The sequence below is a fragment of the Girardinichthys multiradiatus genome, chromosome Y, assembly GCF_021462225.1.
Source record: "Girardinichthys multiradiatus isolate DD_20200921_A chromosome Y, DD_fGirMul_XY1, whole genome shotgun sequence".
Lineage (NCBI taxonomy): Eukaryota > Metazoa > Chordata > Actinopteri > Cyprinodontiformes > Goodeidae > Girardinichthys > Girardinichthys multiradiatus.
This window is the reverse complement of record NC_061818.1, coordinates 37,117,214-37,145,174: the sequence shown is the minus strand read 5'-3', so window position 1 is coordinate 37,145,174 and position 27,961 is coordinate 37,117,214. Positions and strand designations below refer to the sequence as shown.

The 27,961-nt window shown below is 40.0% G+C and overlaps 1 protein-coding gene across 2 annotated transcripts; it reads right to left on the bottom strand.

The window, feature by feature from the left end:
- Nucleotides 1-66: 66 nt before the first annotated feature.
- LOC124864951 (growth arrest-specific protein 7-like) lies at nucleotides 67-25,094 on the bottom strand. Of its 2 annotated transcripts, XM_047359893.1 has the most exons (11): nucleotides 24,918-25,094; nucleotides 24,168-24,230; nucleotides 16,311-16,400; nucleotides 12,911-13,026; nucleotides 11,068-11,142; nucleotides 10,451-10,529; nucleotides 7,670-7,801; nucleotides 6,038-6,161; nucleotides 4,318-4,397; nucleotides 3,899-3,997; nucleotides 67-1,846 (listed from the first exon to the last, which is right to left on the bottom strand). In XM_047359893.1, exons 1-11 carry the CDS (start codon nucleotides 24,933-24,935, stop codon nucleotides 1,733-1,735), a joined length of 990 nt encoding a protein of 329 aa, XP_047215849.1. In that variant the 5' UTR covers nucleotides 24,936-25,094; the 3' UTR covers nucleotides 67-1,732. The 2 variants fall into 2 exon arrangements, with proteins under 2 accessions (XP_047215849.1, XP_047215848.1); XM_047359892.1 differs by lacking the exon at nucleotides 24,918-25,094 and having other exon boundaries at nucleotides 24,168-24,865.
- Nucleotides 25,095-27,961: the final 2,867 nt, after the last annotated feature.

The following is a 27,961-nucleotide window of genomic DNA, read 5'->3' as shown; positions in this document are numbered from 1 at the left end:
TTCCTACAGATGGAACATTTCTAAAATCCCAACTTCCCAGTACAGTTACGTAATGACACTGCGCCGTTTAATTTTCAAAGAGGAGATTTATTTTGTACACTGCATTCCTCGGTTCACGATCTGGACAGAGGTCACATATGATCAAAACATTCTTAAAACACTGGATTTCATGTAAACGTTCACCAGACAGGCCAGTTAGGTCAACCATTACGTCATCATCAAGCTCTTGTCAGCAACATTTAGTTGGAACGTAACAACATTTAGTGCACAACACTGACGCACGACGATGAAACCTCTACAACAAATACACTACCTAAAATCTGCAGATGAAGCCAAGTGAGTCTAAAGTAAAATGTTATACATTTCACCTATAAATTTAAATTAGGGTAATTTTTCCTCCTCTTTCACAAAACTAAGAATAAAAATCTATATTTAAGATATTTGTTTACATTTGTCTATATTTTTGTGTTATGTAGTTGTCCTAAAATGAGCACGTGAACCCAAGACATACAGACCACAGGAAAATGCCAAGACAACATATAAATGCACACAGGTAAACATAGACACAAACTTTACATGCAGACTCTGATCTGATGGGCTTTTTCTGATTCTGTGCCGCCTTCTGCTGCACTGGATCAACCAAATCTCAAAATGCATAATCTTGTTGTCGGTTGATCAGCACATAACTTAATCAGTTATGCTTTCTGCTGCTTAACATCGCCATAAAAATACTCCCTGCACATTTACCAAAAATAAACAATGTTTTACAGTGTAAACACCTTGTCAGCCTGAACATCTGCAGATCAGTTAAAACGTTTCACAGCAAAATACAACTAACCGGTATCTACAAATGTACACTGATGCAGAGAATGTATCAGGGACATTCCAGGAATATAAACTGATAGGCACTAAAAGGTGTTTCAGTGTGACTTGGACCACCTTTTTCCTCCAGACTGGATCCAAAATGAACCCAGGCCTAAATGTTATCAACCACATGTTTGGGACACAAATAATTGAATTTACATTCCAAAGCATTGCGTGCTTTGAACTACTGAGGTTACTGGATATTAATGCTGAATGTTTTGGCTGTTGAGAAAGAGTCTAAACTAATTACAGGACACAGATTACCTTGTGCAAATTCCATGAACTACAGAAAACAACCATTGTGACCCATTATGACTGAAGAGAAGTGTGCAGCAGTCACCGTATGCTAAAAGCAAGATAGTTAAACATGCATTTCCACCAAAATGAACCAGGAAAAATATGAAAATATATCATATTCATTATAATACCTCATTCAGTTTCAGAATCTGTATCTAAAATAAAGGTAATATCCATAATCAGACTTCCGTTTTCTTTTCTTTTTGCTTGGTTTGCACAAAATGGAAACAAATTGATTGAAGCTAAATAAAAGAATTTAAAGAACATAGATTTTTTTTTTATAATTTACAACAGTTAAACAGCAGAGTACGTCATATGGCATTCAGTAAGCTAATGCTTTATGTGATAGGGTTAAAATTTAGAAGGAACATGCTGGTACTTTGATCCATTTCTTTTTCCAGGACTCCAACTTCATTACATTTTTCCCTCCTAGTGATTGAAGTCAGAGAGGATGAGATCTGGAGTCTGAACATGCACCATCCACGGATCAGTGCAATCAGAAACTTTCCGGGACTCTGTGGACGTGTCATGATGCTGAAAGCGGGTCAGATGATATCCAGGTCTGGGTCGTCTATATGTCCAAATCCACAGGCCGAACTTCACTGGTTTTGTTCTCTTTCACCCACAGCTCCCTGTCTTTGGCTGGATCCATGTTCTGCAGCAGTTGATCAACCGGCTCCACCGTCTGGAAGCACAAAAGTTGAGATAAATTCCTTAAATTTCAGTCTTCAGGCCTGAGATTACTGCTCTAATACACAAAGTATCATTATAGCTCAGAGTCCATGTTGATTATTGTCATTTATGGAGGATTTGCAGCTTTGTTCATGAAGATACAATTACTTACTGTCTCGCTGTACTTTGTACTAATATATCACACCTTTCAACATGTCACCTATTGCCACTATGAAATAGGAAGAAGATGATTAATAAAAACGGCAAACACAGAACTGTGTTAGCCTACTGGAAAGTAGGTCCAGGACCACGAGCTCCTTTTGCATGAATTACTGCATCAATACAGTGTGGCATGGAGGAGGTCACCTTGTGGTTCTGTTGAGGTGTTTAAGAAGCCCAGGTTGCTTTAATAGTGACTTTCAGCTCATCTTCATGGCAGGCTCTGGCATCTCTCATCTTCCTCTTGACAATACCCCGTAGATACAAAGAATGATTCTTCATAAAATGAGGAACATTATGGAGAACCCCGAGCATCATCTTCATCAGACTGTTGCACAACAACAGAGTGTCTTCAGTCAGAGGCTTCTTCAGATCTGCTGGAAGACAGACGCTACAGGAGATCCTTCCTGCCCGCAGCCATCAGCATCTACAACGGCTCTTTGAGGAAACCTGTATAATATGAGTCTCAATTTTCCTTTGGGATTTATAAAGTATTTTTGAATTGAATTTAAATTTGAATTGATTCTCTGTGGGGTCAAAGAAGGGATTTGGTTAGACCAAATGTTTTTCTTTGCATTTTGTGTTTTTCTGTTTGTCTTTTTGTGAAAATCTTTATAAGATTCCAGTTTTTCCTCCACCTCAGGCTTGTGTCCAGGGCCACTTCTTTACTTTCCAATAGAGATTAGACTTTGGTCTGCATTTTGAAACCCCAGTTCTCTTATCCTTTTAGGTCCCATTTACATCTAGCACTAACATGCGCCTGAGTGAACAGATGGATTCTGCACAGCACTAAATAAAGGAGTGAAAACACTGGAGATGCATTGAGGATGGTTTATATCACACCACCTTTAGAGGTGGCCTGAGACATTTATGCCTTTTAGTTTGGCAATCTGAAAGCAATGTTTCCAGGGACACATTGGAGGACGACTCAGTGATTTGATGAGAGTTCCTTCAAGGAGCAGCCAACACAAATCTGTAAAAAGTTGCTGCCAAACTCAGCACTGCTGTCAGCTAATCTCAACCAACTATAGTATACCAGAGGGCTGTATAACAGCAGGATTGTTGTTTGATTAAAGCGTTACTTGTTGATATCCTGAACGGTAAAACCGAAAGAACAAAACAATTTTCTCTAACCAGTCTAACCAAGATTTTCATGATCAGTTGATTTCAAGATGCTGTTTGTGTTGGTGAATTTGGTAAGTCGATTATTTTTAGTGCTTTTGTTGCTGATTGATCCCACTTGGGTCACCACATTGTAAAATTACTCCAAAATCTCTGTATATGGAATGCAGTCACTACTTTGCACCATAAACTAACAAATTTGTGCGACAGAGTCTCCAGATCCAGTGGTTTATTATGGCGGTGCTGTTTTAGAGTTAAAATCTCTGCGCTGTTGCTGAGCCTTGAAAGCTCTCATTCATTTAGTCTTCATTTCCTCTCTGATATCTGGTTAAAACTACCCAGATAAGCCTTTAAAGAGTCCGTGGGTTCAAATAATAATAATGTAAACCAAGGCATTTCTGCACATACACTTTATAAATTTATTTTTAGTATGTAAACTATGAAAAAGAAACTGATTGGACTTTAGAAACGAAAGCCATACATGGTATAAGATTTACAATGTCATAAATACCCACAAACAAATCAAACAACATTCGAAAAGTTACTAAATTTTGATAAATACCAAAACAACAGCAGAGAAGAAAAAGATCTAAAACATTTCTTACAGAAACTGAATAATAGAAAACATGTGGCAATAAAGAAGCCTGAAAGAAAAGAAAATATCTGTAAAGCAATAAAACAAAGCAGCCTCTGGACAACTAATCAACAAGAGAAACAAACTCACGCTCTGGTTGAACATGTCTGTTTCGTGCCGCAGAGTTGTGTACTGACGCAGATGCTGCTGAATCCATTCAACCCGCTCAACCTCAAGTTTCTCCAGCTCCTGCAGGGGAAACAGGACGAAGAATCAGTGCCAAAAATAAACCTTTTCATATATTCACAGAATGATCCGATTTGGACATAATTTAGGCCACATGAAGACTGATGACGGGTATGGAAATGTAAAACCAAATTATGTCCATATGAGACCATTCCCTCTGAGTGCCTGGAGAAACTTTTTAATCAGTAGGTGAAGGTTTTACATCGTTCACATATAAGAACTGAAAATCACATGTAATTAATTACAATTATGAAAAATCTACTGAACCAGACGCTGTTTGACATACTAATGTGAGTCTCCTGGATTGCCACATTACACATTACCATGCTGGTTGTGACCATTTCCTCAAACCACTTGGACTGGGTTTGATTGTAGAGATCCAGGCAACGCATCAGATCATCTCCTGTAAACAATCAAACATGGAAAAAGGTCAGCTTCAATGATCATTTAAATTATTTATATCTACAAGCTTCAAACAGTCTTCCCTTTGTCTCTTTTTGCATGTTTGTTGATCTTTGCTGTAAAGCCTGTAATGACCACCAGGGGACACCAAAATATCACCTCTCAGAGAGTCTGTCCCCGACTCACAGATGAATTTAATATAAATCGATAAAGTCCAGCTTTTAACCATTTTCTTAATAAAACCTTTAAATAAAACATGGAGACCACCCGTCTTTCTTAAACATTATGATTTTGTCAAATAGTAAAACATCTAAAATGTGATAATTTCTTTATTATTTTAGAAATCCAAACTTCAGCACTGCATAAAAGTGCGGGCCAAGTCGAGCCATGCCAAATATATTCACAGAGCATTTAAAAACAGCAAAGTACTCCCTGAAAGTAAGTAAACAAATACTCATAATATGCTTACAATTAATAGAAATATTTTTGCACAATCATTTCATTGAAGAATGTTTGCTTTCCTAACCACTTTTTTTGTATATCTATTTGTATACGTTAAGATCCATTTTTATTTGTAATTTGAACATTTACATCAGGTCTGTATATTCTTTTTAATCAAAATCCCAAAAGATCCGACTAAATCAATACGTTCTGTCGAGGTATTGCTGTGTTATGATTTGGGGTTGTTTAGTTTTTGGTTTCTGGGTTTTTCTTGTATTTCTCTCACAGTTTTTGAATCATGCTTCTATTTATTATTTTTCTGGTCATGTTTTAGTCTTGTTCATGTTTTGTCAAGTTTGGTTTTTGGTTCTAGGTCATGCTTTAGTTTTTGTTTGTATTCAAGAGTCTCTTTTCTTGCTCCAGCCACGTTCTGTTCTGTCTGTTAATTATCTTTATCCGGTTCACCTGCTCCAAACTAATCTGTCTCCTAGCTCCACCTGGTTTACTCTCCATATATACATTCCTGTTCAGTTGTTCATGGCGGAAACATTATTCAGATATTGCTATTGTCCTGTAGTCACGCCACGCCTGTCTCGCCAGCCTGGCCATGTCTGTTTTTTGCCTGTTCTGCCTTCCCGTTCGTTGTTTTGTTCCTGCCTCTTTTTAGAGTGAGTTTTCGTTTTTCATTAAATTGTTTTTTCACGCTGCCTGCTCGTCTGCATTCTGGGGTTCTATCTCGCAAACCATAACATTGCTGTTCCTGTTCCCTTAAACTCAGATACTACAAAAAGAAAAGTCATTGAGGTTTATTGAAATTCATTTAGTTCATGTAAATACACCTGGTCGAACCCTGAGGCTGACCTTGTTTTAATTAATTGTGCTTCATGAACACCATCGATTAAGGCTCTGGACTGTGACTAATCTACTAACAGCCACAGAGAAAAGGTTTCTGCAGAGTCTGTCCAGTATGGAGCAGAACTGCCCAGGAGAACGATTACAGTGACACATTTCTGATTAAAATGTCAAACAGTCTGGATCTGAAGGGATTTTTTCCTTTTACTGAAAGAAAATGACTCTTTTCTTCTCTTTAGGTCTTTCCTTACATACCAAAGAATCATGTTATGACGCGGCACCCAGACAGACAGCAGGAGAGTGATCTTAAGTTTATGTAGCAGCAAACTTGACTCTTTGACCTCTGACCTGCTTGTGTGGATTTTCGTCGCGCCTTTTTTATGTCCTCTTCTGTCTTGTTGCTGAGTTTGATCTCCAGTTGCTGTGTCTTCACCTCCAGATCCTTCTGCCGGTCTGCGAGGGCTTTACGAGCCTGCAACACACACACACACACACACACACACACACACACACACACACACACACACACACACACACGCTAAGAGTCACTCATCTCTATCCTTAGATTTACTGTGGTTGTTTAAAGAATGAATTCAGCCCTTTTAATTAAAATCTTCCACTGCGATGAAAAAGTACTTGGCTGCAGTTATTAGGTTTATTTGGACAGTTACGTGTTCACATAGTTCCAGGCTGCATTGGATAGTTTTTTCACTTAATAAATGAAATCATCATTCGAAAATTTCCTTTTGTATTTGCTCTGGTTATCTTTGTCTTGTTATAATTTATTGTAAACCACCTTGTGTCTGCGTACAGACGGGAGGCTGATCAACTGGTCCCCTGGTGTGGTCAGAACCAACTGAAACTTAACCCGCTAAAGACTGTGGAGATGATGGTGGACTTCTGGAGAACACCCCAACACTCCCTCCACTAACCATCCTCTACAACACTGTGTCTACTGAGGTGGTCCTCAAACATTGACACTGTTCGGAAGAAGGCCCAGCAGAGACTGTTCTTCCTGCAGCAACTCGAGAAGTCCAACCTTTCACAGGAGCTGCTGGTCATCTTCTCCACTGCCATCATTCAGTCTGTCCTGTCTTCATCCATCTCAGTGTGGTTCATCCACCAAACAGGACAGGTCCAGACTGCAATGAACAATCGGGTCTGCAGAGAGAATCATCAGGGCTGACCTTCCTTCCATCCAGGACTTATACAGGTCTAAGGTCAGGAAAAGGGCAGCTAACATCTCTGCAGACCCCACACACCCTGCACACAAACTTTTCAGCCTTTAACCTTCAGGTGGCGCTACAGAGCACTGTTTACAAGAATCAGCCGCCACAGAGACGTTTCTTCCTCCAGACTGTTTCTCTGATGAACACTCAGATTCATCCGTGCCCAGATCCATACAAGGCATATTGGCAACAATTCATCCTTGTCTTTCTCTTTTGTAAAACAATAAATATATACATATTTACAACAAATAACTTTTTGTATCCCAACAATTCTTTTTATGTATTCATATTTTAAATGTGTTCATTTACAGCAAAGTGGAACCGAAGTCAAATTCTTTGTTCGTGTCACAAACTTGGCGAATAAAGCTGATAAAACTGCTGAAAAGAATAAATCTGTGGGAAGGCAAACAGTTTTTAAAGGGTTTTTGAGTTCACTCTGCATATTTCCACAGACCTTTAAAAAAAAGAAATCACTGAACCTGCCAGACATGAACCATCTAGTTGTACTGCTTTCTTTTCTCCTTCTGCTGGTGGAAATAGCAGGAGCCACATACGGCTGCCACCCACCACAAGATGCCACGAAAATAAAAAGTGAAAAACAAAAGCAGCTTCCATTCATGAGCTGATTCAGCAGGTGGGAGGAAGAAACACAAAACTGTGCCTTGACGGTGGGAGTTTTAGAAGCTGTCATCGTTGTGTCATCTCTCTGATGTAAACAAACAGCCTTCTGTGGTTTCTGCAGCGTATTTACCTTTTCCACGCTGGCAAAGCGGCTTGTCAGCTGCTTCCTGAGGTCAGCGATGTGGTGATCGTACTTTTTCAGATCCTTCTTGAAGTTGTCTCCTCTGAATGTCAGCAAAGGTTTTTCTACCTCTGTGTGCAGCTGCAGAAACAAATCATCAGTTCAGACCTGACTTTTTTCTGTTCAGTAAAAGATTTGTTCAAAGGATTTTTCCTCCTTTTAGGCATAGATATTGACATACAATTGTTTCCCAACTCAGGTTTTCATCAGTTTTTTCACGTATGTTTCAAATGATGCCACGACTAAATGATCATAAAATGTCATGAAAACTTAAAAAGTTCACCTTTTAATCATAGAAGTTGTGTAAAAATGTAGATATTTTTGTCCAAATCTCCATGATTTGCTGCTGAAAAGCTGGATACCAGACACACAAAGAGACTGGAGGAAAAACATTTAGCAGTCTTGATTAAATTGTTTGCTCTTCTAAGCTTGACCTGTCTTTCTCCTCTAAGCTAGATGTAGAACTTCATTCCACATGTAGTTTATTTCCAGCTCTCATGTGGGCTTCCCAGATCATATCCCCTCAACCTGACCTCCTTACCCCTAATCTTAACCCACAATCCCTGATCCCTGAATCTAATCTAAATCATCCTTTCAGACTCTGTTCCAAGGGGCTTTTGTTGTATCGTACCCTTTGGTAGGTTCATCTAATTTTTGTGTAAACCTCTGCAAGATTCCAGTTTTCCGTCCAAGCCTTGGACGTGTTTAGACTTATTTAGTAGATATCATTAAGTAAGAGTTTTTTTTTTATCCAATCTGGTTCCAAATCCAAGGTGAAGAAGCACCAAGATACCCAACAAACTGAGCAAGATCCAACTGCTTTAAAGTCTCAGAGACCTTCTGGCTGGAAGAAGATGAAAGAAGAGAGTAGGGGAACCGTAAACCTGGAATGATTCAGTCAGTTTACTGAGAGAGCAAACAGCCAAGTTTCGGGCCACAGTAGTCACTCTTTTCCTGTTCTGTTGCACAGGTTCTGGTGTTGATAGCCGACGATGGTTCCTCTAAATAAAATCCTCTGTTTCTTCTTCTGTCTTCTCTTAGATTGATTTTAAGGATTTGGACTCCATTCGGATTTTAGGACATAAAACCTGCTTCTGCTCCTGAGTAGCGCGCCATAGGTCTTAGACTTTAATCAGTTTATTTAGTATTCTGAACGTCAAATTTCTTATTCATTAAACCTTCTCTTTTAACCATTTAGTTGTAGTTTGTAGAATCAATAATTATCTTAATTATTGGCCACAAATGTTACTTTCCATCTTATTTAATTTCTATAGTCTTTAGTGACCCCGAACAAACAATCTCTTTGGTTCTTGAAATCTGCGTTAGAGATCACAAAAATCAATATGAGAAGTTGCCTCAAAAATGTATAAATGCTGTGATTTAGTTATTGCTTACTGCTGTTTAAATACTATTAAATGTTTAGCAGGTTGGAGTCAGAGACCCTGTCTTAAATGAATGCATTTACATATGTGAAGCTAAACAGTTCATTTTATGTTTTGGCCTCTTTTGTTGTTGTGCAAAGGCAGAAGCATTACTGTAAGAGGAAACAATGCATTGTTAGTCTCCGCTCAGAAATCCTTACTTTTATAAACTCCAAAAATGTTCTGCAGCGTTGTGGTGCAGAATGCTTATCTCGTGCAGAAGCCAGAGTTTTGAATGTGCCTTATTACAAACTCAGAGCAAAACGAGCTGGAGCTTCTGCTGGCTTGATAAGACTCTTCATTGCCCTTCCTGACTATCGTGGCAAACAGCTCTGGTGGAACAGAGGCGAAGCCGTCGTTGCCTGGGAATGGGCCTCCCAGAACTCAGAGCTAATTAATAAGATGAGGGGGGTGCCTCTGGTTTTAAAGCTTAGACATGCTTACAGCTCTCAGTCAGGTCATTTTCTTCAGTGTAAGATGGAATAAACCTGAGAATGTGGTTGGATGGAGGATACACCATTGAAGTAAATATATATTTTTATCCTAGGCTGCCAAAAACATGAAAATCATCACATGCAAGCAAACTGGCAGATATTAGATTTTAATAAAGTGTTTAGGAATTTTTGAGCATTCAATATGTCTTACATTCTAATTTACTTTTAGGCTATTGGTCCATATTAAGTTTGGACCAGTTTCAGCCTACAGCTAAAACTTTCCATCATACGGTCCCTGGAGTTTAAAAGAATTTGACCAGACACCACAGAAATTAATGTAATGACCAGAGTGTTTTCTGCTGCATGGACCGGAGACCAGCAAAGCACTGCTGCATGTTGCTGCACACTGATGGTCAGCTGATTGAAAGAAAGCTACCATATTTCTTCCCTATTTATAAGACAGACAACAAAAGCACAATATATTAAATGCAAATTCCACTGAAAGACATCGCTGCTAAAGTTAGAAGGTGTTTATTCTACATTTTTCCATAGGTATGTGTATTAAATTAGAAATAACAATGAAAATGTGTTATGCATAATGTTATAACTCTAATAATCAGTGTGAGATGTTATTTTAGCAGCTGCAGGAATTATTGTAGCTTTTCTGTTTGAAATAAAAAGTAGTTAGATCATGTCATCAATGCCTGCTATAAATGTTTGAGTAAATACTCTGGAATTTTTGTCCAGCTTCTGCAAACTTAATCAACTCTGATTCCCTGTTTTTTACAGTTGTTTCTACTTATGTTTCCAGCCACATTCAGCTACTTTCCTCTGGCTGAGCTGGGTTGATACGGTGCAGAATAAAGAAAAATGACCTTGTTGGAGAACTTGAGGTGGACTTCAGCTTCATCATGGAGGCTCTTCTTCAGTTGAGTCCAGGCCTCTCCGAGAGTACTGAGAAAACATCAGCATCAGATAAATGATATTTTGCACAAGACGGCTACAACAACTGAACTCCAGGAAATAGGCAGTCAGATTTTTCTTCTTCTTCAAAGCTGGGCAATTTTATCAATCAGCCTTTTGTAGATGTATGTGTCAAATCAGTTATTTCTTTGAAACAAACAAAAACCTTGACTTGTTTTGTGTTGTTAGAGCATTCTAGCAGCTATCTCATAACTGATTTTCCTATTTTGGGGTGTTGAGATTGTCTGGAAAGGCTAGGAGAGATCAAATATTGGTCACTATCAGAAAAACAAAAGCATCCTGAACATTATTGTTGAGTGAGTTCTGTATATCACATAATTCCTTTATTTTAATATTGCTTTTCAGACCAAAAATACAGAAAAGACAGATTTTTAAGGGCTTTAAAAAAACTGATTGGAGCGGTTTGTGAAGGGAGCATCACTCAAACAGAGAAGTTCCTGTCTTTAGAAGGCTATCTGGTAACTACTAAGCCTGCCTACTGTTTTGCAGAGGGCGCTTCGGCACTCACCCTTCCTCCTGTGCTGCCAGCGGGCTCAGGGACAGCTTGGAGAGATTTTTGGCATATTCCTCCTCAATCTTTATCCTGAAACAGAGATGTGGGACTGTCAGCTGACTGGCTCCACGGCAGACCATGACCTTTCAGGGAATTTAAATGACAGCACATAAACAAGCTGGTTGTAAGCTGTACAGAGGAGGTCCTTTTCAGAGCAACTGTTCTCGCCTCTTTTTCCGTTTCAACAATGTTCTCATGTTCGCCCTGAGGAAGATTCAGTCAGAAGAGACACGTTAGTGCCCTTTACATTCACTTCCTCCAGCAGCCTCACATTTACCATCCACACCTGAATACCTCCGCCACCTAAAGAAGGTCACAGGGCTCATTCTTTGACTTAATGTTCAGACTCTCACAGGTGCCAAGCAGCTTGGAGAAACGCAGCAGAAAAGGTCGCTCACGCTTGAAGGATTCTTAAAAAACAATGGATTTTAGTGTGTACAACGCAAATTATTTATTTCCCATCACTAAGAGCAGAAAGTGGAAAAAAGGCTTTTTTTTCCAGGTGGAAACAATTACAGTGCCTTCCAAAAGTATTCATACCCATGAACTGTTTCTTGTTTTATCAAGTTACAATGAAAGGTTCACTGTTTTACTGGCAGTTTACGTTTTGGACCAACAAAAAACAACGTTTAATTGTAAAGAGGAAAAAAAAATCATGTTTTCTTTTTTAGGTCTTTTACACGTAAAAATCTAGTACTGTTTGCCATTATATTCAGCCCCTTTTAATATTATCCAGTGAAGCCAGTTACTTTCCAAGGAACACAGCCGACAAGTTAGGGGAAAAGCAGTGGCGAAGTTTAAATCAGGGTTATAAAACAATATCCCAAACATTGAAACAGCTCTGTTAGCTCTGTTCATTTAATCATCATCAAGAGTAAGGCAAAACTGCACACTGGTCAAAACAAGGCAGTCAACCTAGTCTGACAGCACGGGCAAGAAAAGCATTCATCATAGAGGCAGCAAAGAGGCCCATGGTAACTTTGGAGGAGCAGCAGAGATCCACAGTTCAGGTACCAGAGGGCTGTGGAAGAGTGGAAAGTGAAAAACCACTGTTGAATGAAAGGCATACCCCGCTTGCAGATTACCACAAATCAGGTTGGAGACACAACAAACATGTTAAAAAAAAAGTTTTCTGGTCAGATGAGATGAAAACTCAACTTTCTGGCCATGCAAAATTCTCTGGGGAAAAAACTCAGAACAATGGTTTTAAACAAAGAGCCAGGGCTACCAATGCAATGGCTCAGATCAAAGCACATTCAAGTTTTTCAATGGCCCAGTCAAAGTCCAGACCTAAATCCGATTGAGAATGTGCAGCAAGACTTGATAATTGATGTTCTCCATCTAATCTGACTGGACTTCAGCTGTCCAGCAAAGAGGAGTGGGAAAAATCTGGCAAAGCTGGCAAAGACGAGCCACAGAAAACGTACAGCCGTCATAGCAGTGAAAGCTGTTTCTTCAAAGTGTTTCCTCAGGAAGCTGAATCCTAACGCATAACACACTTTTCAGATTTAAGAAATTCTGAAATTCTTTATTTCACAATCATACTGTATTTTGAGTTGGTATATCATGTAAAATTAAAATAAAATACAGTGGAGTTAATGACATGTGGAAATGTTTTCAAGGTATGAATATAAGGGACTTGTCAGTAACTTTGTACATAGAAAAGCACCTGAATGTCCTTTCTGGCTCCTGCTGTGGGAATATTTCTTCCTGTGGAGCAGCTCTGTGCTTGACACTAGTTACTTAATGAATTTAATCACCCAACAACAAACTTATTTTCACTCTTTAAAGCTGTTACCTCTCGTGGATAAACTCAGCCATCTCCTTCTGCAGCTGTTTCCCCTTCAGCTGCTTCTGTAGGAGAACCTCGAAACCCGTCACATGGGTGGTCCCCTGGGGGTCCTTCCTGTCGGCCTGAGGAAGAGGAGTACATTTGGTTTATGTACCTTGCAGTGGATCACGTGCATGGCCCAGTCAGAGGGGGTTTAAGAGAGCAAGTTCAGGGCGGTGAGTCATAAACAATGTATGATTCATCTTGTCAAGGAGGACACGCGTTGGTGTTCACACGTCAGTCACTGTTGGGCGGATGTGCGTTTTTTCAGTGCATGAATGTCAAACTTGTTTGGCTCATGTGTGGCAGCTTTGTGTTGCTTTTTGTGACAGCAAGCGTGGGACAGAAGTGTCAGATTGTTGTTGCACAGCAGCTTCAAGCAGCAGGTCAACGAACGGACGGAAAGCCATCAAACAGCAGAACCAGATGCAGATGAGGAAACATCAAATTTAAATCAAAACAGCATCTTTGCAATACACATCAGATTTACAACAAAAATATTAGAGGTTAAAATTGGGAGACAATGAAATGCATTTACATTAATTTGTATGTGTTCTTAATGGACATAATCCAAATGTAAGTACTTTAATCTGCATTATGCAGCACATTCAGCAGCTAAGATTCTTTTAAACATCAACAAAAGGTGTTGATGGTTGTACAATTGGATTTTCTTTTGTTCGTTTTTTCTGGATAAGACAAAAAGATAGCTAGGTTTGAATTTGCAGCAAAGTGATATTGTTTTATCCCTGAGATGGTTCTAACCCGAGCTATTCAAGTAGTGCTGCAGTGAGTCATGCTATGGATTAGCTGATATGAGGATAATAAATCCACAAATGCTGGATTATTGGCGGTTCTATTGAGCAGCTCTTCAACCGAAACATGGTGATATGAGGACTTGTGCCACTGCTTCCAAGTAATAAATATGGGCATCAAGTTATAAAACAACCATTCTACTCACAACAGACACCCCTGTTACGATGAAATGTAACCTTATAGCTATCCATAAATCCTTCTTCAACTTGTTTCTAGAGTTATTTGATAGAAAACAACAGAGTGAGGAAGATTGTGATGGTTTGTTTTTAAGATATCAGACCATTTTGTTTTACTTAGTTCACACACCTCTATTAAATGCCAGATTTTTATGATTGAAAAAAAATGTAATTACGAAAAACCTTTTCAGACATTTTCCACCTTTAATCTGGTATTTATTCTGTAAAAAAAAAAAAAGCTAATCAGTTATTGAGGCAAAATATTAAATATAAAAGTTAAATTTGGTGTTTTTTGGCAGTGATCTGTTAGCATACCACATCTTGACTAGTCCACAGCCCTCTTCAGGAGACCCCACAAATTTTCTGTCAGATTTAACGCTAAACTTTGACTAGGTCATTGGAAAACTTCAATTTCTGTTGTTGATTTGGATTTTTGCTTTGGACTCACTGCAAAGCTGAAAGAAAATCACTCTTCATCCTCAGCTTTCTAGCAGACGTCTGAAGGTTTTAGCTCGAAACTAAACGTTTTTCACTTGAGAACTGTTCATAATATCGTTTGTCCTGAAAAATAGTATAATTCCATCGAAGGAAAAGTAATTCCAGAGCATGATGCTGCCACCACCATGTTCTGCTGTGGGCATCGTTCTTTTAGTGATATTACAAATTGTTTTTTGCCAAACAATAATAATAATATAATAATAATCATCTTTATTGGTCATTGCACATGTACATTACAACCACATTTCTCCTCTGCATTTAACCCATCCCTTATAGAGAGCAGTGTGCTGCCATTGTTTGGAATCGTGACCAAAGCATTTGATTTTGGCGTCATCAAAAAAGGCTTTTACCTTCAATCCTACGTCTTAAACCAGACATACAAAATATAAAGAGTATTGCTGTCATGTGGAGAACAATTTTAGTACTAGTTGGAAAGTCCTGCATCAGTGTTACTATTGGCCTCTTGGCAGTCTCCCCTGGCCAGCTTCAGTCTTGTCGCCAGTTTTGGAAAATTGTGTAGTTTTTTTAATGTTATTCTTGACCCGTGTTTCACCCAATTAATAATGACAGTCAGGAAAATCCTCTTAGTACAAATGAGCTTCATTTCAGGTTCCCCAGATTCACTATAGTTGATGTCAGGCAAGTTCCCAAGAAAACTAAATGTTGAAAGTGAAGAAAGGTGCATGAAACAACGCATTTTTCTGCAGATGTGCACACTAATGCAACCCGACAATTGCAGCTTTGTTACTTTTTGCAATTCCCACTAAAAATATTTGATTTTCAGCTCAATTATACCAAATATATGTTACATTAAACATGGAAAAAGCCCAGGATGCACTGTAGACGAGCACCACTAGCCGCTCTGAGAGACTGATTGTGAAGATGGATGGATAATCTGTTTTTTACTGGTTTCATTTTTCTGGTTTCCATTATATAGGATGTAACCACATCTGCTTCAGAAAAATCAGCAGTGAAATTTTTGATTTACATTGCAAAAAAAAAAAAAAGATAGAAGAATAAAATGGATTTTACAGGGTGTCTCAATTAAATGCAAGTCAGTTTTTTACTTGTTTTGTGGGTTTATTCTGTCTGATCTTCAAAATTAGCAGAGGATTAAACAATTATTTCCCCTGCTGAATTTGTATAATTGAAATTAAAGGATTATTATTTTAGCCTCAGAATAAACCACAGTTACATTGTTTGGCTTTTAAATGGATGCAATTTGATCCTGATATTGATCTTTACTTATATATTTCTTTACTTTTTGCTTTATTGCAGTAATAAAGTAAAACAATTGCTATTTTTGCAGGTTTTGAGGTTACCATTCTCTCTATTACTGGCCCGTGCCCTACTATAAATTAGAAAATCATAGCTGCATAATAATAATAATGCCTTCATAATATGAGCTATAACAACATTTAATTTCCCTTTGGGATTAATAAAGTATTTTTGAATTGAATTGAATTGAATTGAATAATGCTGAGTCTATTGTTTAATCCTAAAATGAAGATGCAATAATCACCAAACACATTTAATCATACACATCATGTGTGGTATTAACTTAAACAGATTTGTTTCTGCCTTCATATCTGCACTCTGCTCAAAATTTGTGGAATATGTTTCAAACTCCTGTAAATCAAACATTATTCCCTACAGTTTCAAGACTAAAAGTCTTTATCAGGCCATTAACCCTGCTGCTGTGATGTTTACACTGGAGGTCACAGAGCTAAAGTTAATTGGAGAAATGCTAAATGAGGCAGAAATGGACAGAAACAGCTGCTGTAGTTCAGAGAGTTTGCAGCTCACTTATTTCCAGGATTCTATATTAGGAAAGCCCTCGTTATTGCAGAGTTGTCATCCCTGCACTCCAGAAAACTCACCCAGAAATAATCGCAGTAGCTCCATTCGTTGGGCTTGAGGAGCTGCTGCTCCGGACCTTCTCCAGGCAGGGGGAAAGTCACACAGTTTATCTGCAACAAAAGGACAACAACAGATGAAGACTGAAGGCTGAAAAGAGACATTTGAATGGGAATTTATGTGGAGGAGGTTCAGTAAAATGTGGAAATGAGCTCACAGGGCTGAGCCTCATTTGGATCATGCAGATGAGCCCAAAAAGGTCAGATGTGAGTACAAGAATGTGGTAACCTGAGGGGTCACCACATTCATTAGAAACACAGAAACCTTTTCCCTTCTATTAAACACTCTGTGTTTCTGCTGATAAACATCCTGAATCAAGCCTCCTCGCTCTGCAGCGTCTTCAATTACTCCCGCGGCTGCAATTATGTAATGTTGGCCATCTGCGAGCCCTCCCTCCTGGCATGTGTGCCATGTCAGCCTCGGCCTTGGACTGCACGGGCATGCAGATGAGATGCTTCACCCACAAACACACAGAAACATTCTGATTCACAGTGTTTACAGCCTGCGTTCAGCGCTGCGCTGTGGACACGGTGCCTGGCGACAAACATCTGACTCAGCCGAGCTGCTTTCATCTTTTTCTTCTCATATTTTAGATAAAAGCACAACAGGGAATTTTTCAAGTGTTTTACACAACAGTATGTAGTGTACTCAAATGTTTACTGAAACGCAGTGAGGAGTAATATTGGAAAGCTGATGTGTGGAGAGCTTGTTTACATGAAGCACCTTTCAAAAGATTCAGGAAGGAAAACTGATTTAAAAGCAGCAAAAACAAAATAAATCAAAGAGATATTTTTGCTTTTAATGTGTTTAATCTATATGTCGTCTCAGCCCTGCAGTAATCCTTCCAGCTAAGCAAGAAATCCTTTATTTGAGCCTCTCACAGTGCTGCAGATTTCAGCTAAACGTAGATTGATTAATGCAGCGCCAGATGAAAAAGAAGCACACCTACAAGCACCTCTCTAAACAGCCAGCATGCTGTGAACATGTTAAAATTCTCTTTGAATTACAGCCAATTACTAGTTTTTATTCACAAACAGCCTGTTTAAGGTCATATCACAGTATCTTAACATGATTTAAGTCCAGACTTTAACTACACCAATTCAAATCCTGTTTTGTTTAGCCATTTAGTGGTGTATTTTATATGTGCTTTGGATCAATGGGTAATCAAAGTCCCCTTGGGCCTTTCTGGTAGAGAGAAGTTTTTATTGTTCTACCAACTATGACCTGATGCAGCAAGGCAGTCCCGGACCATCATACTACCACCTTCATGTATGAATGTTGGTAGAATGCTGTGTTTTACACCAGATGTAACGGGACACACACCTTCCTAAAAGGTCAACTTTCGCCTCATGAGTCTTGGGGATCATCAATATGTTTTTGGTAAATGTAAGACGGGCCTTTGTGTTCTTTTTGTTTTGCAGCGGTTCGGGCCTTGGAACTCCAATTCTTACTGTGGTGCACTGGAGTCCCAAAGCCTTAGAAGTGACTTTGTAATCCTTTCCAGACTGATGGACGTCATTGACTTCGTTTCACATTTGTTTTAGATTTTCTTAAGTTTAGAGCATGATGTGCTGCTTTTTAAGATATTTTTTTTCAGCACAAGTGGCCTCTATTTTTGTCAGTTGTTTATGGCAGTAAGCAGGCAGGACAGGGGTGGAGAGACGCGGAAGACATGCAGCAAAGGTCGCCTGGGCTGGGAATCGAACCCGCGATGGCTGCATCAAGGACTGAAGCCTCTAAATACGGGTCATGGTTTTACCCCTATGCCACCGCTGCACCCGCTTTTTATAATCTTTTAGCCTACTTCATGTTGTCAGACAGGTTCAATTTAAGGGACTTCATGAGTCTACATATCAGGCGGCAATAAGGTCTGGGTGTAGCTGGTAAAATTAAGCCAAAGAATGTGATTAATCCCACTTGATACCTGATATTACAAAAAGGGCCAGACTGGTTCCGATAGCTTTTTTAATTTTCATATCAAACACAATGATCCAGTTTTGTTATGCATGGCTTTTTTTTGTTAAATTTTATTGCCATAACCATCAAACTGCAGTCTATGCACTCTGATGGAGTCATCATGGTAGCTTCAGTTCTGAAGTTAACAAATTTATAAAAAGATCCAACAACTGTGGCGGCCTGTCCACTTCCTGCCAGTTCCAGTGCAAAATTGAGAGTTTGGATAAAATGTGTCATGGCAAATCAGACTGAGATAGCTCTGAAAAACATGAGGTACAAATCCATTTAGATCTATATGTGAAAGAGGCGAGGGTCTGGTTTGACAAAATGTCAGATTTGTGCTGTTGGCTGTTTCATCAAACCTTCAGAGATGAGTTACACATGAAAAACAGGCATCAGGTTTCAGAAATCAAGGCTGGCTTTACACTGTGAGACAAGCAATAAATCAAACCCACACAACAAAACCCTTATGTTTATCATGTAAACTTTGTGATTTAGTTAATATCTCCCGATTTGGGGTGCAGCGGTGGCGCAAGAATAAAACGTGCGACCAATGTCTCCTTAGTCCTCTACGCAGGTTGTCACGGGTTCAAGTCCCGGCCCGTTGACTGTTTAATGCATCTTTCCCCTCTTTCCACCCCGTTTCCTGACAGCTCATTTTCTTTTTTTTTACTGCTTTTGGATTATTACAAATACAATGGACACTGAGACAGAAACGAATGGGAAAAAAGAAGCAAGAGAGAGAGGTGGGGCAAAAATGAGAAAGGTAGAGGAGAAAACAATAGAGGAGAGAAAGCAGGATGAAGAGAATACAAGATAACACCCTAGAATACTGCTACTACACCTGCAGAAACATATATAACAACAGCAATGCTACCGAAACATACACGGACTAATGAATGAAAAATTTACTGAATTTAGGGGCATCTGCAGCTCATTGTAGAGTATATCTGTGTATCTGTAAACACCTGACAGCCACTAGTGCCCAAAAATATAAAGCAAGATATTAAATTACCAGATTTGATGAACAATCATTTATTCAGATGCAGTTCAGGGGGAAAAAACCATAATCTTGTAATTTGCCCTTCTTTAGAAAACAAATGCCTGCAAGTAAAGTAAAACGTTGTTTTTTTTTGTTGCTGGTGGGATGCGTAGCTGTGTTCAAGTATTTCAGTCATTCATTTACTTGACTTTCCATTTGTTAACAGTATAATTAGCTCTGGTAATACGGCAGACATTTACAGACAGGCAAATGTGTCAAATGTGATGCTGATAAAATCTGGATGTGGATGGAGGCAGAAACAATGTGCTACAATCTGGCTGGAAGTTAAGCACATTAATGGGTCAGATCATCCTCTCTTTACATTCAATGACTGTGCTAATAGCTAATTGTTGATGCATATTGATAATAATAAGCATCTTAAAGTAAATAGGCCTTTATTTCATCAGATAATCTTTGTATTTCTAATAGGAAGGGGTGGTTTTGTCAACTGTTATTTTTCTAAATGATAACAAATCACCGTAACATTTGACAGAAGTGGTGCTGATGGCTTCTGGCTTGCATACAATACATCCTCTGAAAACTTTGACCATTTCAAGATTTTCGAAGGTGCTGCTTCTCTTCACACAGCCTGGTATAAGACCCTCAGACATTTATGAGGTGTTTTAAAAAACATGGTGACTTCATTGTTTTTAAGAAGCAGCACCTATCACTGAGGTTAAATTCACTGTCATTTTGTTGATTTATTAATAATGATCCCATAAAACTGCCATTAGGAATCCATCCTCTGTTTTATTCACACATCTCTTGGTTGGATGTTCTGTTGTTATGGCTGAAAAGAAAACACAGCTTCATCTGATAATCTTTTTGTTAATAACATCTGCTGTGTTTATCATTTAATGAAGGAGCCTTTAATGTTGCATTATGCAGAAAACGTTACTTCATGACATATAGAGCTAATTAGCTCTCTCTCGAGCTTTATGTAGACACTGAAGGATGTTCTTTTTCTATTGGACTTAAGTATTTAATTCAGAGAGCAGAAACAGACTGACAGCATAGTTTTTATGTTGGTTCCAGCATCTGTAAAACAGGATATTTTGTTCTAATCCCTGCATGATTTGATGCACCTCCAGCTGAAGAAAGCCTTCAAAACGACACAGCAGAGATTTTTGGTCTGTTTTGGAAATTTCAATAAAAAGAGGAAAAAAGATTATATCAAACAAACCACTATTAGCATAAAGACATGCAAAGCAGTAATCTAAAGTAGCAGCGGTGTGATTTACTCTGTGTCCCGACCAGTTGTTTTGTTCATTTTCTGCCTCAGAGATCGCACTGATTGTCATGGGCACCAGATTTTCTATTACACATCCATCACAAGCATTGTTTTCTACCTCTCACATCCCGCTCAGAATGAGACCATTCATCTACAGGGAGCCTGTCGGGCTAACTTACTGTTTTATGGCCGCTTAGTGAGGTGCTCCGGGGGTTGGGAATTAAATATTAATATAGATTACCTTTGTGACCCAGCGTGTAATAAATCTGCCTCTCCGAGGCCATTCTTGGGACGGGTAAAGTAGTAGTCCTCAGACTCTTGATGCTGCAGTTGCTTTTCATGTTTAAAGCTGACTGCAGCTAATAATAAGCAGATTTGTTTGGCTAATTGGAACATTTGTCTTCATCCAGCACTCATGCGCATTGTGCCTCAGCTGAGAGGGACTGCTGCTTACTCCATTACATATTTTACTCCTGATCCATTTATTTGTGCACCTTTTATTTGCTGAAAGAGCAAAAAATCATGACAAAGTTGTAAAGCAAATGGCCCATGAGAAATGTAAAAACTGATGTCTTTGCAGCCAATCAAACAGCCGTTTCTGAGCAGCAAATTTCAGCAGATGTGGGTGTGTAATACTCTACTACTGTTGCTAAGCGACAAATTACTTTTGTGCTAAAATATCCCCTCGCCTCTTTCCCTCCTTTGCTTCCTCCACAAATTTACCTTCCAGTAACAAAACATTTGAAGTAGGAACGGAGCTGTTTCTGGTTTCAGCGTAGAGTCTGAAATACTGCCAAACTGTTCCTCTCAGTCAAGATATCTTTATGATCTATCAGAGGCTTTCTTACCTGCAGCAATCAGGCAAAACATTATGACCACTGACCACCAGGTGAAGTGAATAACACTGATTATGTCTTCCTCCTGACCCCTGTTAGTGGTTGGAATATGTTAGGCAGCAAGTGAACAATGTGCTATTAAAGTTGATGTGTTAAACGCAAGGAAAATGGGCAGCGTACAGATTTGAGAGAGCTTGACAAGGGCCAGATTATGTTGGCTAGATGACTGGGTGGTCAGTGGTAATCCAACAATGGTGAACCAGATGCACGAGAGGAGTGAAGGAGGGCCTGTATGGTCTGATCCAACAGATGAGCTACTGTCGCTCAAATTGCTAAAGAAGTTAAGGGTTCTGACAGAAAAGTCTCAAAAACGACAGTCCATTACAGTTTGTTTTGTAGGGGAGTGTCAGTCCATTCGCCACAAATATCAACTGGTACAAAATGCAGCTGCCAGACTTCTCTCCAATGCTCCTAAACACACCCATATCACCCACATTTTGTTACTACTTCATTTCATTTCACTTTTGGACTGTTAAAATGTTTTTAAATGTAAATGAACTAAGTTGATGCCAATGTCAACAACTTAGTGGCATAAAGTAAAGGACTAACATGTGGAAAAGCAGTTATTGCGTACCTTAAGGTACAGTGGAGGACTTGTGATGCTGTGGGCTCGTTTTCTCTCCAAAGGGCCAGAAAAATTGTTAGACTGCATCATAATGTGTTTGAAATACCAAGACATTTAAATAGAGATCTGGAGGACTTTGCCACTAAACAGAAAATGTTTCATCAATGGTCCTCAGAACCAAATACTGAAGGAATCCTGTTGGTTGAGCTGGACAATGAGCTGAAATAGGAATAGTCAAAGATCACCCTCTCTGTGTGATTCAACCTTGTGAGATTTTATCAGAGGTGGATAGTAACCAGTTACTTTTACTTGAGTAGCTTTTTGAAAAATATGTACTTCTAGGACCAGCATGAGAGCCAGGGACTTGGAAAAAGCTCAACAAGCTAATAAAGAAGGCTGGCTCTGTTCTGGGGACTCCTCTGGAACCTCTGGAGATCATTGTGGAAAGATGGATTCTTCATAAAATGAAGAACATTATGGAGAACCCTGAGCATCCTCTTCATCAGACTGTCCTACAACAACAGAGTGTCTTCAGTCAGAGGCTTCTTCAGATCTGCTGTAAGACGGAGCGCTACAGGAGATCCTTCCTGCCCACAACCATCAGCATCTACAACGGCTCTTTGAAGAAACCTTCATAATATGAGCTATAACAACATTTAATTTCCCTTTGGGATTAATAAAGTATTTTTGAATTGAATTGAGTAGATTTACTGCGCTATACTTTTTACTTTAACTTGAGTAATATTGTTATGAAGTAACACCACTCTTCTCGAGTAAATTGTCAGCTCCGCTAACAGGAGGGACAAACAGGTCTGTTGTCCCAGGCCCAGGATGGGGGGTGGGGGCCAGGAGCTACATCTGTGGTCTGAATGTCAGAGCGGAGCAGACAAAAGCGATGCGGGAGACAGACTCAGGCTTGGAGAAGGAGGAGGCAGGAAGCGCTGGGCATAGATATCAGTTGATGGTAAGGGTGGGTGTGGGGGAGGGGGGGAGGGGGGGTTGTTGTCAACCAACGCAGCAAACGCACACACACCAGGAACCGGGACAGAATGATGCTCAGCAACAAGTTGGACCAAACGCCAGCCAACGTTGGATTTAAAAGCTGAGACTCTGTCAGACTGGTAGCACAGAAACACACTGAAGGTGAAAACAAGGTTGCAGAGTAGCTGCTTCTCTCTGATGTGTGAAGGATCCTGCATGGGTCCATTTTGCCATCCGTCATGGATGTGTGCGTCTCCATGACAACTGTGGCTGGGGTTGTGTAATGTGAGTTACACTGTGGTGAACAAAGGAAACCTCTGGGAGGCAGAGGGTGTCACAGATTGACTTGTTATCACCTGTTTTTTTCATCAGGCTGCAGAAACGATTGAAATCCACGGACGTGTCTTAAAGGGGAAGATTTCTCCTTTTTGCCCAAACAGTGTCATCAGCAAACATCTTTATGTCTCTCCCCTCTTTTCTTGTGGTTGTTTTTCCATCTCAACAACCATTAATCAGTGCTTTTGACTTTGTCACCATGGAAACTGGACTTGCTGCATCCCTCACAGGTCTGGTGGATTTTTTTATCCACAATGCTAGTCCACACTAATGGCTCCGGTGGTCAGCGAGCCTGCCGAGCCTAAGACACAAACCAACACCTCTGTCTGGTTCCCTCAACCATCCCACAGCTCCCCATAACGGGCATAACCCCCTACATCTGTGTGAGCATCTTCAGACAAGTTACAGAACACCTCAAAGAAAACAACAGCGCATTCTTCCCACTAATGCAGGGGACAATCTCAATGGTTCTGGGTCCACAAGGTTTCCTGCTTGACCCGCAATAATTACATTTGAGATCAGTTTACCTGACACACTCTACAAAATACCACAAGATTCTACAGCAGCTCCTTGTTTGTTTGCCTCAACTAAAAAGACATTTTTTAAGGCTTTTTAAGGTCTAAATTCACATTTAACTATGTGTAAACCACTCAAACACAACATAAATGATGGGGAACCCCCGACTCTACTCTACTCCTTGAAGACCCATCATGCTTCAAGTGGAATGTCAATCCATGAGAGGGAAAATCACTATAAACAAAGCAGGAGATGAGAGACTACATTAAGAGGAAGATAATGATCCAGAATACTCACTGTGGTCTTGGTCTCCTTGACCTCATTGATCTGTCTCTTGGCTGGCGACACGGAGCCAGGGGGCTGCGGAGCAAGACAGGAGGGATCATCAAAACTCTCCTCAGTGTCAAAGCTGGCTTCCATCATCATCCCGCTCACCTCCTCCTGCTGCTTCTCTGTTCTGGGTAAGCCTTTCTCCGCTCTTTCCCTCCACACACACACACACACTGAGGCTGTCTTCCAGTCTCACAAGCTGCAGAGCGAGTGGAGAGGAGTCGTGTTGTGGGGAGGGGGAGAGGGATGCTGAGGAGGAGGAGGGCTGCTGAGGGAATGTGACGAAGTCTAGCCTCTGGTTAAGCTGCTGTCACATACGTTTAAGGGTTGTTAAGGGCAAAGCTCCCCTCCATTGACCAGATCACCAACACCTTGCCTTCACCATGCACCTCCCCTTAAGGAAATAAAGACCACTGAGCCATCTCATGGACAGAGATGCCGAAGGAAATTAAAGAGAACCAGAGTGTGACGGGGATGGAACAGCAGTGGTGTAGGTGTTGGTGGCCGGGTTGGAGCAAAAGGCCATGAGATGATCATTAAATCGCTAATTACTGATGCTGCTTCTCTGTAGCTGTAGGCACCTGAAGGGTTAAATGTGACGTGAGGCTGATAGATGCGATTGTGCTTTCAGCGAACAGAGAAGATCACTGCACCTTTTCCATACCTGCACTGATCTAACACCATTACCCAAACACCAAGGAGCGAGCGAGACCTCACCTTAGTCGTGCAGAACATGGTGGCCAGCCGCTCCTACCACCACATGCCTAGGTTTAGAATCCGTGATCCGTGTTCCCAGTGTTCCCACTGTTCCCAGTGTGAAATTTGACTTTGGTTGGCCTCTTTACCTGCAAACTCTGACATGAGGAGTGTAAAACTCAGCTGCCCGTTGGGCTTGATTGTCCCCGACTGTCCGCCCATCGATTCTCTTCCTTCATCTGAGTCTGAATCAGTCACGAGGGTTGGCATGAAATCAGTGTTGGCCCAGGTTCATCTGAGCTGCGGGAGCGGCCCTGCTTTGAGTGGGCAGAGATGCTACTGTGATCTGAAAGTGTTTTCACAGGACGAGCTGCTCTAATTATTTTCAAAACACTAAAGGTTGGAATTGTTCAGGGCCATCAGCGGTTAATAAAATAAAGTTTAAATCAACGTATACTTCCAGTCAAGTGATGTCCGGAGGGTTTAAATGCAATGAAAAGATTTTTTTTCAGAAGCAGCTTTTGAAGTTAACTACCATAAAATGCTGATTATTTCCTCATTGTCGAGGTAGAGCAGGCACAACTCAGGGCATATTTATATCAAAACATTTGACTAGAACTGCAGTGAAATTAAATGCCTGGGTTTGATTAGGCTGCAATCATAGCAGAAAGTTTACCTCCACTTTGTTCTACCTTACAAAATAAGCTCAGACCATATTTCTGCAGAATCCCAAACTTGATGTCTTATATGAACATAATCTACATTTACTTTTGAAACAGGGTCTTTTTTACTAATGAGCATTAAAGTAAAACAACAATGAGAAACAATGCTCAAACTGAGGATGATTTGAATTATAGATTCTTCTTCTTTACCCTTTTACACCATCCAGAGTTCCTCAGAGGAACGTTGGTTGTCTCAGGGGATTTCCTCATTTTTGTGCTGCTGCTGCATCTGTTGGCTGGAAGCAAACACACATAGTATTGATGTAAAGGACAGCCTGGGTCTTAAGTTTAGCACAAACCTGCCAAAAGTGAGCAGGCACTTATCAAGCAACCGACAAATGACACAATTAGCCAGTTCAAACTAATTAATTAAACAAAATGTAGTTTTTTTAAATGTTAACCACTTTAGATATTTACCATGCAAATTATTGAGATTTGCCCCTTAATAAAATTAAGAGTAGAATATTATTTTGCAACAATTCCACCTTTAATTAGTAAAAAAAAACAATATTGGGAAGCCATAATATTTCTGAAGCATTCTGCCTCATGCAAGCAGCTCTGGTTTTTGAGGATCCAAAGCAATTAGCTCTGACTATAATATACAAACATATATCAAATTCAATTAAATTCAATTCAAAAATACTTTATTAATCCCAAAGGGAAATGAAATGTTGTTGTAGCTCATTTTATGAAGGTTTCCTCAAAGAGACGTTGTAGATGCTGATGGCTGTGGGCAGGAAAGATCTCCTGTAGCGGTCCGTCTTACAGCAGATCAGAAGAAGCCTCTGACTGAAGACACTCTGTTGTTGTAGGACAGTCTGATGAAGAGGATGCTCAGGGTTCTCCATAATGTTCTTCATTTTAGGAAGAATCCGTCTTTCCACAATGATCTCCAGAGGTTCCAGAGGAGTCCCCAGAACAGAACCAGCCTTTTTTATCAGCTTGTTGAGTTTTTTTAAGTCCCTGGTTCTGATGCTGCTTCCCCAGCAGATGATGGTAGAAGAGATCAGACTCTCCACAACAGACTAATAGAAGATATGCAGCATCTTGCTGCAGACACCAAAGGACCTAAGCTTCCTCAAGAAGTACAGTCTGCTCTGTCCATTCTTGTACATGGCTTCACAGTTGCATCTCCACTCTAGTCTGTTGTCCAGGTGAACACCAATGTATTTATACTCCTCCACCACCTCCACTTCTTCTCCCATGGTAGAAATAGTTTTTGACTTATTCCTGTTTCTCTTAAAATCTACAATCATTGTTTTAGTCACGTTCAAAATGAGATGATTGTTTCCACACCATGCCACAAAGCGGTTCACCACCTTCCGCTTTGTATATATAAATAGGGGTGGACTCTCTTGTGGATGCATGCATGATGTTTCATTTCAATATGTGTCATACAGTTAGACTCTAATTGCTTGCTTCAGACAGCATTTACAGGTCCTTCTCAAAATATTAGCATATTGTGATAAAGTTCATTATTTTCCATAATGTCATGATGAAAATTTAACATTCATATATTTTAGATTAATTGCACACTAACTGAAATATTTCAGGTCTTTTATTGTCTTAATACGGATGATTGTGGCATACAGCTCATGAAAACCCAAACTTCCTATCTCACAAAATTAGCATATTTCATCCGACCAATAAAAGAAAAGTGTTTTTAATACAAAAAACGTCAACCTTCAAATAATCATGTACAGTTATGCACTCAATACTTGGTCGGGAATCCTTTTGCAGAAATGACTGCTTCAATGCGGCGTGGCATGGAGGCAATCAGCCTGTGGCACTGCTGAGGTCTTATGGAGGCCCAGGATGCTTCGATAGCGGCCTTTAGCTCATCCAGAGTGTTGGGTCTTGAGTCTCTCAACGTTCTCTTCACAATATCCCACAGATTCTCTATGGGGTTCAGGTCAGGAGAGTTGGCTGGCCAATTGAGCACAGTGATACCATTGTCAGTAAACCATTTACCAGTGGTTTTGGCTGTGAGCAGGTGCCAGGTCGTGCTGAAAAATGAAATCTTCATCTCCATAAAGCTTTTCAGCAGATGGAAGCATGAAGTGCTCCAAAATCTCCTGATAGCTAGCTGCATTGACCCTGCCCTTGATAAAACACAGTGGACCAACACCAGCAGCTGACACGGCACCCCAGACCATCACTGACTGTGGGTACTTGACACTGGACTTCTGGCATTTTGGCATTTCCTTCTCCCCAGTCTTCCTCCAGACTCTGGCACCTTGATTTCCGAATGACATGCAGAATTTGCTTTCATCCGAAAAAAGTACTTTGGACCACTGAGCAACAGTCCAGTGCTGCTTCTCTGTAGCCCAGGTCAGGCGCTTC

What these genes read in the sequence shown, in the direction of transcription:
- LOC124864951 (XM_047359892.1), bottom strand. Translation starts at nt 24,296, where the DNA reads ATGATGATGGAAGCCAGCTTTGACACTGAGGAGAGTTTTGATGATCCC. An exon ending in GCTACTGCGATTATTTCTGG is followed by an intron (nt 13,027 to 16,310) that starts GTGAGTTTTCTG and finishes CCTCTTCCTCAG; the next exon opens with GCCGACAGGAAGGACCCCCA. An exon ending in GCTTTGCCAGCGTGGAAAAG is followed by an intron (nt 6,162 to 7,669) that starts GTAAATACGCTG and finishes TGTGTGTTGCAG; the next exon opens with GCTCGTAAAGCCCTCGCAGA.